Source organism: Dendrobium catenatum, unplaced genomic scaffold (assembly GCF_001605985.2).
Source record: "Dendrobium catenatum unplaced genomic scaffold, ASM160598v2 fragScaff_scaffold_1608, whole genome shotgun sequence".
In the NCBI taxonomy this organism is placed as follows: Eukaryota; Viridiplantae; Streptophyta; class Magnoliopsida; order Asparagales; family Orchidaceae; genus Dendrobium; species Dendrobium catenatum.
This window is the reverse complement of record NW_021320070.1, coordinates 4,422,531-4,439,722: the sequence shown is the minus strand read 5'-3', so window position 1 is coordinate 4,439,722 and position 17,192 is coordinate 4,422,531. Positions and strand designations below refer to the sequence as shown.

The 17,192-nt window shown below is 32.9% G+C and overlaps 2 protein-coding genes across 2 annotated transcripts; both read left to right on the top strand.

The window, feature by feature from the left end:
• Positions 1–4,289: 4,289 nt before the first annotated feature.
• On the top strand, positions 4,290–9,524 carry LOC110105563 (probable glutathione S-transferase DHAR1, cytosolic). Its single transcript, XM_020835126.2, has 6 exons — positions 4,290–4,450; positions 4,536–4,626; positions 4,714–4,860; positions 8,086–8,203; positions 8,766–8,906; positions 9,241–9,524. Exons 1-6 carry the CDS (start codon positions 4,372–4,374, stop codon positions 9,328–9,330), a joined length of 666 nt encoding a protein of 221 aa, XP_020690785.1. The 5' UTR covers positions 4,290–4,371; the 3' UTR covers positions 9,331–9,524.
• Positions 9,525–12,600: 3,076 nt separating this feature from the next.
• Positions 12,601–16,730, top strand: LOC110105536 (actin-7). Its single transcript, XM_020835084.2, has 4 exons — positions 12,601–12,770; positions 15,176–15,248; positions 15,337–16,344; positions 16,626–16,730. The coding sequence occupies exons 2-4, from the start codon at positions 15,189–15,191 to the stop codon at positions 16,689–16,691; spliced, it is 1,134 nt and encodes a 377-aa protein (XP_020690743.1). The 5' UTR covers positions 12,601–12,770; positions 15,176–15,188; the 3' UTR covers positions 16,692–16,730.
• The last annotated feature ends 462 nt before the right edge of the window (positions 16,731–17,192 follow it).

Sequence of the window (17,192 nt, the reverse complement as noted above, 5' to 3'; positions counted from 1 at the left end):
CCTAAAGAATTTTTGGGAGAACTCTGTTTACTGATAACTGTTTCTGCACCGGCTTATGCAAAAAGAATGGCGAAATCAAATGAGGCTTTAATCTAAATTAAGTTTTCGTCTGTATGAAAGTAATCTTTTTATATTAAAATTTTACTAAATTTTTCTTGACAACCAATGTTGATCCCAATTTCCAATCATGTATGAATAAACTAATATTTTTAAAATTAATTAATTTAGGTTTCCACAATTTTTTTTTAAAATCTAATGATATATTTAGTGCTTATTTCTCCAAATCATGGCAAAATTTCTTTTAAACTCAAAAAATTTTTGAGTTTAATATGACATGAAATATTTTATATATTTTATTAATTTTATAATAAATTTAGTGAATTTCAAGATTGCTCTAATATAATTTTTCAGAAGATAACAATGTTGTTCATTACAACAGCAGCCACGGTTGAAAGAGTAAATGCTATAAATTATAAGTTTTATATTATTTGATATTAGTATTTCATTTTTTTAATAATAAATTTAATGAAAAAAAAATAAAAACCATCAAAATCAAGTCCGAATAAGAAACTCATATTTAAAAATTAAAATTAAAGCTTTATTTGGGATAATTTTTTTTAATTGTATTGTTTTTCAAATAACAGCCACAAATTTTATTTCACTGTTTTTTTTTCCTACTTACAAATTCACCTCTAAAGAAATCTTAGACTTCGTTTGGGACGATTTTTTTAGTGTTTTTTAAAATAGCTTTCTACTCAGTGGGGGGAGGGGGGTAAGAAATTTTATTCGGGGGGCTAAATTAAATGCTACTGGAAAATGACCTATTACAGGCAGAATTTTCAAACGATTATCTGACGGTCAATCTTCCAGCGGTCAAATTTTTTACAGTTTATCATCTCATTTGAAATGTTAGAATACATTAAAATAATTGTATTTGTCATCTCCTTACTGGAGCCAAGAGGAGTTGTAAGATCAAAATTAAGAATGTAAATAACATGGTGAGAGAGGAGCAAAAGGGAAAAAGAAAGTCGTGCTCGAGGTTGTGAGAGAGGAGCAAAGAGGAAAACGAAGCAGACAGTTTGGGTCAAGGAGAAGCAAGCCATTTGAGAGCGGTCTCCGTTTGGGCCTGTGATATGCTATTGTTACCACAATAAAAGTTTTTATAAGAAAGTTATTGTAAAAATTATTAAGAAAATTATTTCGAACAAAGTCTAAAGCATATTCTTGCATGTTAAATCATGAAATTGTTAGGTCTTATTTTTTATAAAAAATAATGCTAATTTTTTTATATAAACTGATCATCCACACTTAAATTTGCTTTAAAATAAGTGAAAACATAAAAAAATGCAATGAAAATGTATATTATATATATCTTAAAATAAATACAATACTTTTAAGATTCATTTCGACAAAAAATTATAAATAAATTATGTAAATATTTTTTTATGAATATATTATATGTAGTAAAAATGGTGACTGATTAATTATACATCAATCTATTATTTTTCTTATAAAAAAATATGAAATAAGCTCTTATGTCACATGCACCAAAGAAAATTAGATTATTATTATAATATTATTATTTGTAGGCAGGTCTAGAAATAAAAATCACTCTTATTTTAAAATTTTCTAAAATCAATTTTAAGTCTTAAATGAGCAACTTCACTATATATTTAGACACCTTTAAATCGTCGTAGAATACGCTCGATCAGCTTGAAAGTTGAAGTCTCTAATTAGATATTAAAATCTTAATCTTAAACAAAATTTTTAGTTATTAATTATCAAGCATTAATGACTTCTGCATCTATAAAAATAATGCATTTAAATATTTAAATTTATAAGATATATTAAGTATAAGTGAAACATCATGATTTGGGTCAATAATATTTTTATTTTATTAGATTTTTTTTTTTATGGGTAGGATAAGAATTCAAACTCTCGCCGCTAGGATTTTCAAAGTTATTTGCAACGAGAGGTGTAAATAAGTAGAGCGGGTCGGGTTCTAGCTTAATCAATTCAAGCTCGTTTAATTTATAATGTGCTCGAGCACATATGTTGAGATCGAGCTCAGCTTGAGTGAAAAATGTGAGACTCAAGCTGTTCTCAAATGCTCGAGCTCGATAAAAAATTATTTTAAGAACCAGTAAGAAAGTCATCCCAAACGAAATCATAATTGATGTTGCATCCATGCCTCTCTTGACCTAAATGTGCATTGTCATTTTGACTCATGGTCATTATTTTGGGAAAAGTAGGGTGGAAAACATCCTAATTATAATAAGGGACCCATACAATTGGAGCAGATGAGCCCTCACCATTAGGGGTGTCAATTTCGGGTCACGGGTCGGGTTCAGGTCGACATGCATAAAAATTTCTCTTAGAATTTATTCACAAAGCAAAATAGCTTCTTAGTCCTCTCATGCAACACATAGAATTGGATTCAAGAATATACACAATCCAAACTATTAGAGAATATAAAATTAAAAAAAAACAAAATCATTCATGAAAATGAATATTACATCCGCAAAATATTCAAAAGATTACATAAAAAATCCCTTTGATAAGCAATATACAATGAACAATAATATGAAGACCTCCTTCCTTGGTTCCCACCTCTTGGTGCCCCTCAAGATTTTTGTGAGGCCAATGAAGATGTTGCTTCTTTGATCAACAAATCAATATCTCTAATTAATAGTTGTAGACTCTTTAGAAAAATTCCTAGCTTAATGAGAAAGCTTTTCATAGCCATCCATCATGATTATGATGTTTTCAAATTTTTTTTAAACAAAACAATTAAATGCTAAAACCTATGAGTTCCTTGGATGAATATATATGAGATAAGCCATAATGTAGATACTCATCTCCATATATTCAATCTCATTTTACTCCAATAATCAATCTGCTCTAAATCCTTAGGCTTGAATCTTTTTTTCAATGAAAAAAGTTTAGCATTTATGTTCATCAGAGTATCTCTCAACTCATATATTTTATTGTTGATCTAAGAGTGCACTCTATTAGCAACATCATAAGTCAAAATTGTAAATATTATTTTCTGCAAGTCCAAATTAATTCATCCGTGATAGTTTGATATGTTAACCACCTTCATTCCATTAATGATGAGAATCAATGTTGGGTTCATAACAACTTGTGGGCGATCCTATGAACCTACATCTATCATTTGTCAATGTTTTAGTACATTTCTTTAGTTGAATGTCTTGTGAAATTGCAAAGATTGGCAGATCTTAAAATTAGGGGAGACCACATGCTAAAAATTCATTATTAAAAGTCATTCCTTCCATACATTTAGAAAGAAAAATTCTAGAACTAGTAATGCCAACATATGTTCATATTCTCTAATGTAATGCTAAGATATTATAAATTTGGATTAGATAGTAAATATTTTTTAAAAAAATTTATATTTAAATTTCTAAATTCTAATATATATTATATTAATATTTTTAAAATAAGATATTTCTTAAGAAGCTTACTCAAAGTTAATTTTTTAGTTTATTAAACAAATCTTATGGTTTTTTTGAATATTTAAACTGGTTAAGATAAATTCACACACATATTATATATGTAAACTTTAAATTCAAAATACTTTAATTGATACTCAAAGCTCTTAATTAGGGATGGTGTCAAAATCGAGTTTTGGGTCGAACTCGGAACTGACACGGGTTCAAACGGGTTGACCCTAATCCGACCCGGTTATATGAATGGGTCGAAAGTTTAGACCCAGACCCGACCTGTCAGGTTATCGAGTTGACCTGACTCGATGCGGTTTTGTAATCCTGTGACAGATGGATGGCGGGACCGCGGGGCTCGCATCGACGGTGGGAAGGCGCGGCTCGTGTCGACGGCAACAGGCGAGGGCAACGTGTGACAGAGGGAAGACACGATCAATGCGAAAGATCGGGCAGGCAGACGAACGTGACGGCAGGCAGATGCGGTCAACTTGTTTCAAACAGGACCAAGTTGAGTTTGAATTTCCAATTCAACCCAAATCCGACCTATTTTTTAAATTAGTCGAATCCGGTAACCCGAAACCAATCCACTTGTGAAACAGATTGATCTTAATCTGCAATTTTTGAATCAAATTCAGAGTCAAGAATTTTGAGGTTGTCTCAAATATTGACACGCATGTTCTAACCAACCGCTCAAAAAAAAAAAGCTTAGTTTATTTAGCCAATGAAATTGAAGCTGACACGTAAGTTACCCTTACGCCGTAAATAGCGAACACGTCTAAGTTCAATGAACATTTCGTCGTGCCAACTATAAATTTAGAGCCGGACCTGCCCACTTAAAAGTATTCGATCAATCGATCATCAGTCGCAAAACCCTCTTCGCCTGAAATCATCTCTAGTCACTGGGAAAATGGCTTCCAGCCCTCTACCGGAGCCCGTCCAGGTCTGCGTCAAGGCCGTCGCTGGCTCACCGGACATCATCGGCGACTGTAACATATATCTTCCTTTCACTTCTCTCTTCCTCGTTGGTTCTTGATGTCTTCTGCTAAGCGCATCTATGGTTAAATTAAACAGGCCCATTTTGTCAAAGGGTTCTTCTAACTCTGGAAGAGAAGGGAATTCCCTATGAAACGAAGCTGGTTGACTTGAGCAATAAGCCGGATTGGTAAATTGGACTTTTTCTTCGCCTTTTTTGATTTGGCTAGCTGGGCTCTTTTTTTGTCGCAAGTTTGATTCGAATTGTGTTTTTTAGGTTTTTGAAGATTAGCCCGGAGGGGAAGGTGCCGGTGCTCAAGATTGAAGAAGACCAATGGATACCCGACTCGGATGTCATAACTCAGATCATCGAGGAGAAATACCCCAGTCCTTCTTTTGCGACTCCACCAGAGAAAGCATCTGTGTACGTCTTTCCTTCTATTATATCTGTATTAGTCATTACTATTTTCTTTGAAATAGGGACTTGCAATTGCAAGTGTCGTGAAGTATAATTGCAGTATCTACTGACCTTTTGTTCTCGATTGTCTTTGATGTAATTGGTATAAGGTCTATTGTTGCTTGAATTTTATTTTATTTTGGTTTCTTCCACAGTTCCCCTTGCATATCTGAAATAATTTTATGTACATATCATTTTAGGTACTACTCTGTAGTTTCTCTTGCTCCTTTCATGCTTCCCGTTGATTTATGTTCTATACCGTTTCAAAAAACCAATTAATTGTCATAATTCACAAATGAAAACTAATACACTTTGTAATATTTTCTAAATAAAAAATTCTAATTTGACCAGGGACCTACCTTGAACAATTTTCTCATGGCATGCAAGGTCAGTTGAGTACAACATGCTTTTTTGGCATTTATATGTCACTTGGAAAAAATATTGTTTTGACAATTGCACCATAGGCACTCAAATGAGATTAGACTGGCCTAGCATTTTAAGCCTTCCCAGACAGTGCATAGACAAGGCATATAGTTCATTATCCTGTTTTTGAAAACTAATCTTTATTCCATGTAACTTATCTAGGTTTCTAATGTTTCCTTGTGATCTTTTTTTTGTACGTTAACATCATAATTCACGACTTACATCTAACAAGAAGTTCAACTTAAATCCTACTTGGGGTTTTGTAGCCCCAAGAAATTGAGAGAAGAGAGTATATTAAAGTTGGTGCTTGTGTCCACCTGCAATACTATTAATTGCAAAGCTTAAGCAAAAGTTTAAGCTTACAACAATTGATGTCTATGACCAAGAATAATTCTGTTGCATTTTCTTCTATGCATGACTGCGTGTTAGATTGCATGAAAGTCGAGAAGGGCGTTCAAGGTTGCTGGGTTTGTAGTATCCATTGTTCTAAGTGCTCCTTATATTTTTTCTTCTGTTTATAAACTTTTTTTTTGTTAGGTAAGTTTTTTGCTCACTTCTTTATTTAGATCCGAATGTTTTATTATTTTCCTTCTACCCTTTTTTTACCTTCTTTGACTTTGTGACTCTACACAGGTTCGATGGGCATTTGTACTAAGGATTAGGTGATAGAGAGTTAACATAATAGAAGTACAAGGATCATAGTTGAAGTAAAGTACGAAGAAAATTGGTTCCTCATTTTTACAATGTGGGATTTTTCCATTGTCTTAGGACAATGATTGTATTATTGCCTTAGTTGGTGTGTTTTTTTTTTAATATGGATATGCTATGAATATAACATGAAAAATCATAGATTTCCTACATCGATTTATTCATTTATTCTCGTTCGTTCTTGACTAATAGCTATGAAATATGGATGCATATCTTATGAATATAAAGAAAATAATTAAAATAAATAATTGCCCTCTAATAAGGTGGTGGAAAATTTTAAAGTTGAGAAATTGTTAATCTTTCAAAATAGATTGTTAAGAGAGGCAAGCCAAATTTTATTTGGGTTAAGATGGCTTGTTGCATCAAGAAGATTTTGTAGAAGTTTTAGGATACCATGATTGGATCATACATTAATAAGGAGACTTGGTGGTGAAGCGAGGATGTACAAAATATTATTTAGAAAAATAAATGTACTTTTAAGGAGTGACTAAAATTGAATTCTAGTTTTACTTAAATGATCATAAAGAGACTAGAAATTATTAATGATTTAAACCAAATAAAGAATGTAAAAACTAAAAAGTAAGTGATTTGAAGATTTTGATTATTTTAGATGCATTAGTATTAAAATAGTATGATCTTAAATCTTAATTAAAGATGAGGACATCAGGGAAAGTTGAAAGTACTATTTTGAGAAATTATTAAATGAGAGTTTTAAGGAATAATTTTTTTTGGAAGACCAGCAAAAATAAAATAATAAATCATCTTATTATTTGATTCAAAAAAATAAATTGGATTTAGTTCTAAAGAAGATGTATAAGAGTAAAGGTTTGGATCTAGTTGAGATATCTATTGAAATTTGGAGGCTTATGTGAGATATTGTAGTAGTTTGGTACATAAATCTTTTCAAATAATTTTTAAAGGCTAAGATCCAAATTTGTAGAGAATAAGCATTTTAGTATAAATATTTAATGACAAAAGAAATGTTCACTATGGAGGAATCAAATTTATGAGTCATATGATAAAGTCATTGGAGAGAGTAATGAAACTTAGACTTAGAATGATTATGTTAATTTCTGAGAATTAATGTTTTAACTCTATGAACATGTATTATGGAATTGATTTGTGTTTAAATACAATTAATGGAAAAAGTATAGAGAGTAGAGAAACAATTTTCACATGATTTTTATTGATCTTGTGAATATATATGATCGAGTACCATTAGAATTGATTTTATGCGCATTATGAAAGAAAGATATGTTAAAGGTGTATTGAAGTTATTAAAGATATGTTTCATAAAGCATTGATTACTATCTTGAGAATATAAATAATCAAGTATCATTAGAATTTATTTTGTACACATTAGAATTTATTGTAGGTATATATAAGCTCTTTCAAAGTTGTTACATATGGATATAGATCAGTGCTAATTACAAAAAATAAAATAAAAAAATCTTAAATAGGTGAGCTGATGATTATGTGGCGGGGAGGAACACATGGATTTCAATCCAAGGAATATGAGGGAGAAGATCTAATGGCTTAACTCCTCAATCCGTGTGCTCAAGGATCTATATTATGATTAGCAGCATAGTGAGACCCACGGATCCAACCCTAAGGTAGAAAACGCTGCCAATTGTCCTGTAGATGTGAAGGATTTGCAGAGTGGATCTCATTGAGGTGTGGGTCCCCATGGTCTTCAATATTTTGCATGTGTTTGTTTTTGTCCCTCAGATCCTGCTTGCTGTTTTTTCAGCATGCTCAGAAAGTAAAATGGCACTGCTTATTGTTGTTTGGATAATATTGTCTTTTGATGTGTTTAAACAATACATAATTTGTTGTCAAAATGGAAATTCTGCATACATTATATTTACGAGATTTAAATGGGCAAATTGTCATGAATTAGTCATTTTATGAGACACTTGGACATGAACATCCTTGAGATTCAATGGCTGTTTTTCTGGAAGATCTGTAGGCAGTTCCATTATACGAGTTTATCTAGTGTAGCTTTAAAATCTATGTTGGAATGGAAACTACAATTATTTAACTTTTTTTTTGTTAATTCAGGGGATCAAAAATATTTTCCTCTTTTGTGACATTCTTGAAGAGCAAGGACCCCAATGATGGATCAGAGCAGGCATTGCTGAATGAGTTACAGGCGCTTGATGAACATCTTAAAACTAATGTATTGACATGTCCATTTGTTTATGTCTTTCTGTGGTAATTTTGTTCTTTGGTTCTCTTAGTTTATTTTCATTTTCTTTTGTATCCCAATTTTTTGTTCTTTATTCCTCATTTACTACTCTCTTGGTTCATTTTGGGCAAAGTTTAAACATGTGAGATTTATTTCTCTTTTTGTTCTTTTGTACACTTGGTATTCTTTTTTTCTATCGGCCAAATTTTAAGATAATTTGGAAGGAATCCTCTTTTAATTTGTGCTGGCTATTGCTCTTACACCTTGGAGTTCATGCAGTATATTTTATGAAAGCCCTGGTTTTTCATTGACAAAGATAGCTTTTGTTGCTCTTCTGGCTGTATCCTCCTGATTAGGATTCTCAATTTTCTATACGAATTATATGTTCGTGATTTTATTGTTTTAGTGTCAAAGTGTTGGGAGTTTTCTTATAATTTAATTTGAAAAAAATGATGTTTTGAATTATAGGTTGAGTACAAAACTATTCAGTCAGCAATGCTCTTCGAACTTGTTTAAACACGTCTAGTTTTTCTCTTTTTTTCTAATATTGCAGGGACCATATATAAATGGAGAAAACATTTCTGCTGCTGATTTCAGTCTGGCACCCAAGTTATTTCATCTTGTGGTTGCCCTTGGTCACTTCAAAGGCTGGAGCATCCCAGAAAACTTGACCTATGTTCATGCATACACAAAGGTATCCTCATTAGTTGAAACTAGTATTGTTTTTGGCCGCTGCTGCTGCTCGTGGTATCTCTTGTCCAAGTCCAAATATTTACCAATTTTTACAATTGATTATCTAGGCTTATGAATTTTTGAGAAACATTTAATTTATTATCATTTCTTAATAGCTGAAATATGTGACGCAGCTTATAATGTTGAGCACACTATACCTTTCTTATTCATGAAGAGATTTCCCATTTGAGACAACGACATATTTCTTTCCTCGTCCGAAGTTTTTCATTGTACATTTTCGATTGTTTTTGCAAGAAAAAAGCCAGTTATAATTTAATTTCGGTTTATCCGTCCAGTTACTTTTCAACCGAGACTCCTTTGTGAAGACCAAACCAGCTGCAGACGATTACGTGATTGCTGGATGGGCACCAAAAGTGAATTCTTGAGAAACTACTATCTGTTGCTGGTACCACTTATGCTTTGTTGCACCTAAAGTTATGTGTAGTTTACCCAAATGCTGCTATTGATTCTGTGGATCTACTTGTTTGCAAACAATGAAAATGGTATGTTTGGTGTAGAGAAGTAATTTAGCCTACTTGGATAATAAAATTTCTAATGACCGTATCCAAATTTAGTTTTATATTTTATTTTGATGCCTGGAGTTGAAGTGATTAAAGTTTTATTTGGGACGGCTTTCTTACTTCTTCTTAAAACAATTTTTTAGTATAAAAATTATTAAAAAATTGTTTTAAGAAGTAATAAGAAAGCAGTTCCAAACAAAGCCTAAATGTGATGGTTCTGACTGCTTTACATAGCTCATTTTTTATAAATTTGCTAGCTTAATTAGGCTGCTTGAATTTCCCCTCTACATTATGGTAGCAAAGTTATGTATTCTCCTTAGAAACATCAAGGAAATCGTCCTGAACGAGGACACAGTTTTATCGAAGAGTGACTCCAGTTTTTTGTTGGTATTCTTTGCTCTGAATAGACGACTTTAGTTGTGCCCTGCGCCAATCGTTCAATCATTCAAGTGCGGGGCGTTTCATAGGTTCTGTCACGACGAATGTTGTTCACTGTCATGCTAGAAGGGTGCATGTGGGCTGTATCTTGCAAGTTAAAAAAGGAGTGTAAACGAGTCTGAGTCGAGTGTCTGTTTAATCGAGCTAAAGTTTGTTTAGTGCTAATTGAGCTCGTGCTCAAGCTCGTTTGCTAAGTTCGAACTCGACTCGCTAAAAAAAATTATAGGCTCAAGCTCGACTCAATTGCTTGAGCTCGTTTAGAAAATTGGAGCTCAACTTCATTGTTGAGGTTGATTTCTTTGTTTTAAATTAAAAAATTCAAGTTTTTAAGAATTTTTAGTTTTAAAAGAAAATTAAATTAAAATTATTAAAATATATTATACAATGTTAATTTAAATTAATTATTAAATAATTTTAATTTAATTGAGCTGCTTAACGAGCTTTCTAGCAGAGCCAAGCTTGAGCTCCAGCGTGAGCCACACATAAATTTGACTCATGAGCTTGTTAATAAGTTAAGTTTTAGCCGGTTCAGATCACTTACCATCCTAGTTAGAAGACATCTCTAAAGAAGGAAGACTAGCTGTCATTTGGAATTTTTTATATTAGTTTATGTTATTCAATTTATAGCCTCCAAAAGCCCTTGATGGGTTGGCAATAAAATGCTTATCTGAGGGTCCTACAACCTCGAGTAAAAGCAAGTAGAGTTGTGGGATTGTTGCAAGCTCTTGTGGATGATATATATCTACTTTTTTATTCAAATGAAATTGGATTTTTTTTAAACTATTGCACTAGTGGGCAAGAAATAGAAAATGTGGAGGTAGAGTGAATATATATATATCAATATAAATTGTATTAGTAATGGTTGCTCTCCACAAAAAATCCATAAATTCGGTCCATATTTGTGGAGTAATTGGGGTGAAATTATTCTGTATGGTCCTCGGACGTCATTCAGAGGAGGATTAGGACGCATTATATCACTTTTTGTTGTGTGCCGGTGTACCGGTGCTATGTGCGTACCGAGTGACGTGATATATCTTGATTCTTCTTCGGACTGTCTGATAACCGCACATAATAATCTCTCATAATTGAACTTGACTAATCTTATTAATATTTTTATTTCTATGATCATTATTAAAACAGATAGTGGAGTCCCACTTATTTGCCTTTCTATTGCAGAAAAGAACAAAGGCCTCATGAAAGAACTCTGATAATTTCTTTTGTAAGGGAAATTATTAGTACCTCAATTTACACTTAAAAGATAAAAACTATTGAATTTATTCAGATTCTTATCAGATAACATTTAGGTTTCATTTGAATGTCTTTCTTATTATTTTTTAAATCAAATTTTTTATACAAATTATTATTTTTTATTAAAAAATTGTTTTAAAAAATAGAATGAAAGTCGTCTCAAATAAAACTTTAGTAAAAATATTATCATATAGAACCATTTGATAGGTCCTAAATGCTCGAGTAATCATCCAATGTCCCATTCAATGCAGAATATATTATAAAGATCATCAAATTTTAAATTAATAAAATTGTATTATTGAGATATTTTTATCATATATTTTATATGCTAGTATTAAGTTTATTCTTATGTTGGAAGATTAAAACATATGTTATTATAAAAATATCAATTATGAAGAATTAATCGATGCATTTTATTAAGATTGATCTATCTTTTTGTCTATGCTCAAGAATTAGTTTACAGTTTAATCATTTAGGATCTATTTGTGACAGCTTTCTTACTATTTTATTTTTTAGGCAGCAATTTTGTATATATTTTTCATAAAATTCTTTTGATCTTTTAAATATACAAATCACTCTGGCTTTTTTTTTTTTTTTTTTTAATTTTTTTTTTTTTTTTTGAAAAAATGATTCTAAAATTGAATAGAAAATGATGCTTACACAATGATGAAATGTAAGGCTTCATTTGGGACAGTTTTCTTATTAATTTATAAAGCAACTTTTTAGTACAAAAAATTTTAGCTTAAATAAATTAATTTTGTATTGAAAAATTACTTTAAGAAACAATAAGAAAGTTGTGGCTTCGTTTGGGACAGTTTTTTTGTTGCTTTCTAAAACAACTTTTCAGTATACAAATTTTTTGAATTAGAAAATTTTATACTAGAAAGTCGTTTTAGGGAGTAGTAAGAAAGTTGCTCCAAACGAAGCCTAAGTGTATGAAAAATCATTTGGATCCTTTAAGCATGTGTCAACAACTTATTTTCATATGTGAATATAAATAGGTATAAAACTACTTAACCAAGAATAAGCATCACTAAAATATAGCTTCATTGTTTATGTTTTAAAAATGCATCTAATATATTGCATGAAATATTCATTTGCATAAATGTTTAAAAAAAATGGTTTTGAGAAGCTGTCCCAAACGAAGCCTTTACACCCATAGGCGGCACTCTGTCAATAATCTCTCAATGAGGGAAATTATTGGATTCGGACACCGGAAGACGTCTAGAGTCTAATGAAAATGCACCACATCACCCTCTACTCGGTACTGAGTTTTATATGAGCTCGGTACTCCACAGTAACAAGCAGTATTGAGCTCAGTACGATCCTGTATTGTGGAGTACCAAATTCAGTACTTCACATTACCGAGTTCAGTATTATTCAGTATTCTGAAATACCTATAACTTGTGTGCGGGGTCCAAACTCAATAATCTCTCAATGACGCCTTTAAACCCTTGACCGGCCTTGTTTCATTTTTAAAAGCGCGGCCTGTCGTTCGTCACCGCTGGCATTTTTCTCTATCGACTTTTCTGCCAGAGCGCCATTTCTTCCCCCGGTTCCCTGCATTATTCCCTGGTGAAAGAAGGGAGGCTTTGGCTTCGATCGACTTCTCCGCCAAGGTCAGTTCTCTATCTGATCTCCCAATCGCTCATCTATTGTGCCACTGGCTAGTCATTTGAGGAATCAATCCGTTTTCGTGTTTTTGTTGACGTCTGATATACAGATCTAGTATTTGATTGATGCATGCCGTGAATCTGATAGATTTTTTCACTTACCGATCGTGATATTAGCCATTTCAGATGTTAATTCCTTTCGATTAGTTGCAGCGAAATTCGAATTGATATGTTGTTGATGTCATAATGTGTTGGCTTCTGTAGCTTGATGTGGGATACATGTATGGTTTATGAAGACATTTTGTGAACCGGTAGAATCCAGTACATCGAGATATAGGGATTCTCTAGTGTTTTAATGAAGGGAAGCAAGGTGGTTAGATGACTAGTTGCCTTTTCCTGGATAAGAATTTTTTTTAGCTGTTGGATTTCAGTTTGATGCGCAGGACTTTAGATCTCAAGTATTCTGTATTCATCCCGATTTTAGTAGCGGGGATCTATGAATTTCAATTTCGGTGACGCTCATTTGAGAATTTATTAGGAAATGATGGCGTTGATTAACTCGAGAGCATCGCATGCCCTTTTTTGTTTTCTTAAATGAGAGGTGAGATATTGATGATTGTCCTGTCAATCTGTCAGCAGTTTAATATCAGTAGCATGACTGTTTTGTTATCTAATGGATTGCGTCCCTTTTTCTTTTATATCTTACAACTATTTTAAAAGGAACTATTAGGCATTAACGGCCAGATCTAGGTTCTCAAGGTTTCTTCTTCATCCCCGTGGTACCCTGCTCCCCTTCATGTATGATCTATGCATTTTAAAGAAAATTTTGGATCATTTAACTTTTCAATCCCTTGAAATAGACGAATGAAACATAATTTCATGTTGCAGACGTTATAAAAGTTATTGTTAGTTGTAGAAGAATTCTTCATTGCATCTGTCATATATGAGTCACTGAGACCATCAACAACCAATTGATTTAGTGACTTGTGATTAAGGAATCTTCTTTTTCTTTGCCACATTTTCATGTTTTGTGTAAACTTGCTAACTAGTATGTTTATTTAATACGTTGAAAAGCAGCAAATCATAGTTGAATTTTTGTCCCTGATATTTTGATCCTGAAGATTATTGACAGCATTCTGATTACCATAAGTTTTGTATTCAATGATATCGAGAAAATACTTTTATCTCACTTAATGATGCTTTATACAAAAATGTATTTTTTTTAAAGTATAACTTTTTTGTATTATTTGAACTTTTTATGAAACGCAGTCAGAGTATCTGTCATATTTTTTAATTATCTTTTTTTTAATGGCCAATAATTGCCATGACTGAGCGAATTAATAGTGATTGTAGAGTTGTTTGGGGTTTTTATTTATAATCTTAAACTCTTTTTATATTAGGTGTCTTCTTATCGAATGATATATATACATAAATGATTAGGAAACCATCAGTTTAGTTTTTTCTAATGTTTTTTTTGTATTTTATTCAACGTACCCACTGTCAAGTCTTAATTTAAAAAGCTGGTCATGTATTTACCTGAAAGAAGATTTCATCTTCCTGGGCTATGTGCTTCTAGTATCTGATATCAGAAATGCATTTCACCTTTTTCGTCTTTCATTAGTGGGAATTCTTTTGGATGTCATTCATGAGTCATTTGATTTGTTTATCATTATAAATGTTTGATTTCTCTATTCTTTTGCTCGATCTGTTAAATTTGACAAATAATCTATTATTTTTTCTGTAATGAAAAACATTAATATTTATCATAGTATTGAAATTAACCAGGGAAAATGGTCTAATACATCTTTTGCCTTGGAAAATGTAGCAATGTATGTTTTATGCTTCTGTTGAGCTTTTGCTATTTATGTAGCAATTTATGTGGCTTATATCACAATATCATGTTATAGGAAATTGATTGATCAAGTCTATGCTTTCAACCTACCAATGTCAGTTTATATGTAAAGACTAAAATGTAGAAAGGACATATTATGTATGGAAGTGCTAAACCATAGGCCCATAATTAATATGATGCGTAATATGCTTCCAATAGACTTTTGTGTGGTTAAACTACAGGAAATATAAATTATTTTAAACATCCAATATGTTTCTTTATCATACTTTTGACACACCATTCCTAATATCAATTTGAATTATTGAGGACATGTGTTACTACAACATCAGGCCTTTATCCCACTACAACATCAAGATACCCAACCTCTCGTTTGCAACAAAAGAGTGATTGATTATTAGAACATGATTATTGTACGTGACTTATTTGATTCATGCACAATATAATATTTCAAAATAAAATCAGTGATTGATTTTTAGAGCATGAAAATTGAACACAGAAAAATAGTAAAGCTTCCTATGACATTGGTAGAAAATAATATAATTGAGTATCAATTCTACAGACTTTGAGAAAAAATGGCTGATGGTGAAGATATCCAACCTCTTGTTTGCGACAATGGAACCGGCATGGTCAAGGTTTGTTAACATTTATTCAGGTATGACATCATTACAATTCCTTTAAATAACCTTCACGTTAATGTGTTTCAATTCTCCTGCTTCCTAGGCTGGTTTTGCTGGTGATGATGCGCCCAGGGCAGTTTTCCCCAGCATTGTTGGCCGACCACGTCACACAGGTGTTATGGTTGGTATGGGCCAAAAGGATGCCTATGTGGGTGATGAAGCCCAGTCGAAAAGAGGTATTCTCACTTTAAAGTATCCAATTGAGCATGGTATTGTCAGCAATTGGGATGACATGGAGAAGATTTGGCATCACACCTTCTACAATGAGCTCCGTGTTGCCCCTGAGGAGCATCCAGTTCTACTTACTGAAGCTCCTCTTAATCCTAAGGCAAACAGAGAAAAGATGACACAAATCATGTTTGAGACCTTCAATGTGCCTGCAATGTATGTTGCCATCCAAGCTGTGCTATCCCTTTATGCTAGTGGTCGTACAACAGGTATTGTGCTTGATTCTGGTGATGGTGTTAGCCACACTGTTCCAATCTATGAAGGATATTCCCTTCCTCATGCCATACTTCGTTTGGATCTTGCCGGTCGTGACCTTACTGATGCTCTGATGAAGATCCTCACCGAGAGAGGCTACTCTTTCACTACTACTGCTGAACGGGAAATTGTAAGGGACATGAAGGAGAAGCTTGCTTATGTTGCTCTAGATTATGAACAGGAGCTGGAGACTGCCAAGAGCAGCTCTTCTGTTGAAAAGACCTATGAACTGCCTGATGGCCAGGTGATCACCATAGGAGCTGAGCGCTTCAGGTGCCCTGAGGTCCTCTTCCAGCCTTCCATGATTGGAATGGAATCTGCTGGCATTCATGAGACTACCTATAACTCCATCATGAAGTGCGATGTCGATATCAGAAAAGATTTGTATGGTAACATCGTACTTAGCGGTGGCTCGACCATGTTCTCAGGGATCGCTGATCGTATGAGCAAGGAAATTACAGCCCTTGCCCCAAGCAGCATGAAGATTAAGGTTGTTGCCCCACCTGAGAGAAAATACAGTGTTTGGATTGGAGGCTCCATCCTTGCTTCTCTCAGCACCTTCCAGCAGGTAACAATTTTTTGAATTCATGTTTATTATTGTTCCAGCAACATCAATGCATGGTTGATATTGAGTCAAATTTTAAAATACCTAATCAATTTCAACTTGAATGGAGATCGAAACGCCAAATGTTGAGTGATTTTCATGTAATTTTGAGTTTTTTTTTTTTCTTTTTTTTGCAACCTTGCAGCCATGGCGTCATTCTTGTTTTAACATTACTTCTTCCCTATCTGTCTATAATGATGTTCTTGACTCTTCTGATATTATTGTCACCACATGTGAATTTGCAGATGTGGATTTCTAAGGCAGAGTATGATGAATCCGGTCCTGCAATCGTTCACAGAAAGTGCTTCTAAGTTGGCTTCGCAATTTCCATTCATTGAGCAGGTTTTGCCCTTTTCCATTGAATGCAATTGGATGTGTTTGGCTTGCATGAACTGCATATGTTGACGAAAAGAGAAAAAAAAAAAACTCTTCAATTTTCTGAGGCATGTTTCTCCATCCCTTTGTCTGCCCTCCTCCATTCGCTATTTCTGGCATTTCAGGTCTTTTTGTGTATTGCATTTATTTCTATTTGTTTATTTGGAATCAAAAAGGTTATTCTCCTCCTTTTAAACTATCCATATTGCAGTCAAATGATATCAACTGTTTTCTTTTCTGTGCGTTGTTATAAAACTATCTGATTGCCTGACTTTTTTTAATGGAAATTGTGGTGAGAACAATATGAAGTAAACTATAGCTCATTATTAAGATTAGGGGTGTCAATTTGACACGATCCAAAAATCCAACTCGAATCCGACCCGAAAATTTCGGGTTAGGGTCAACCAGAATCCGAAGTGGGTCGTGTTTGGGTTCAA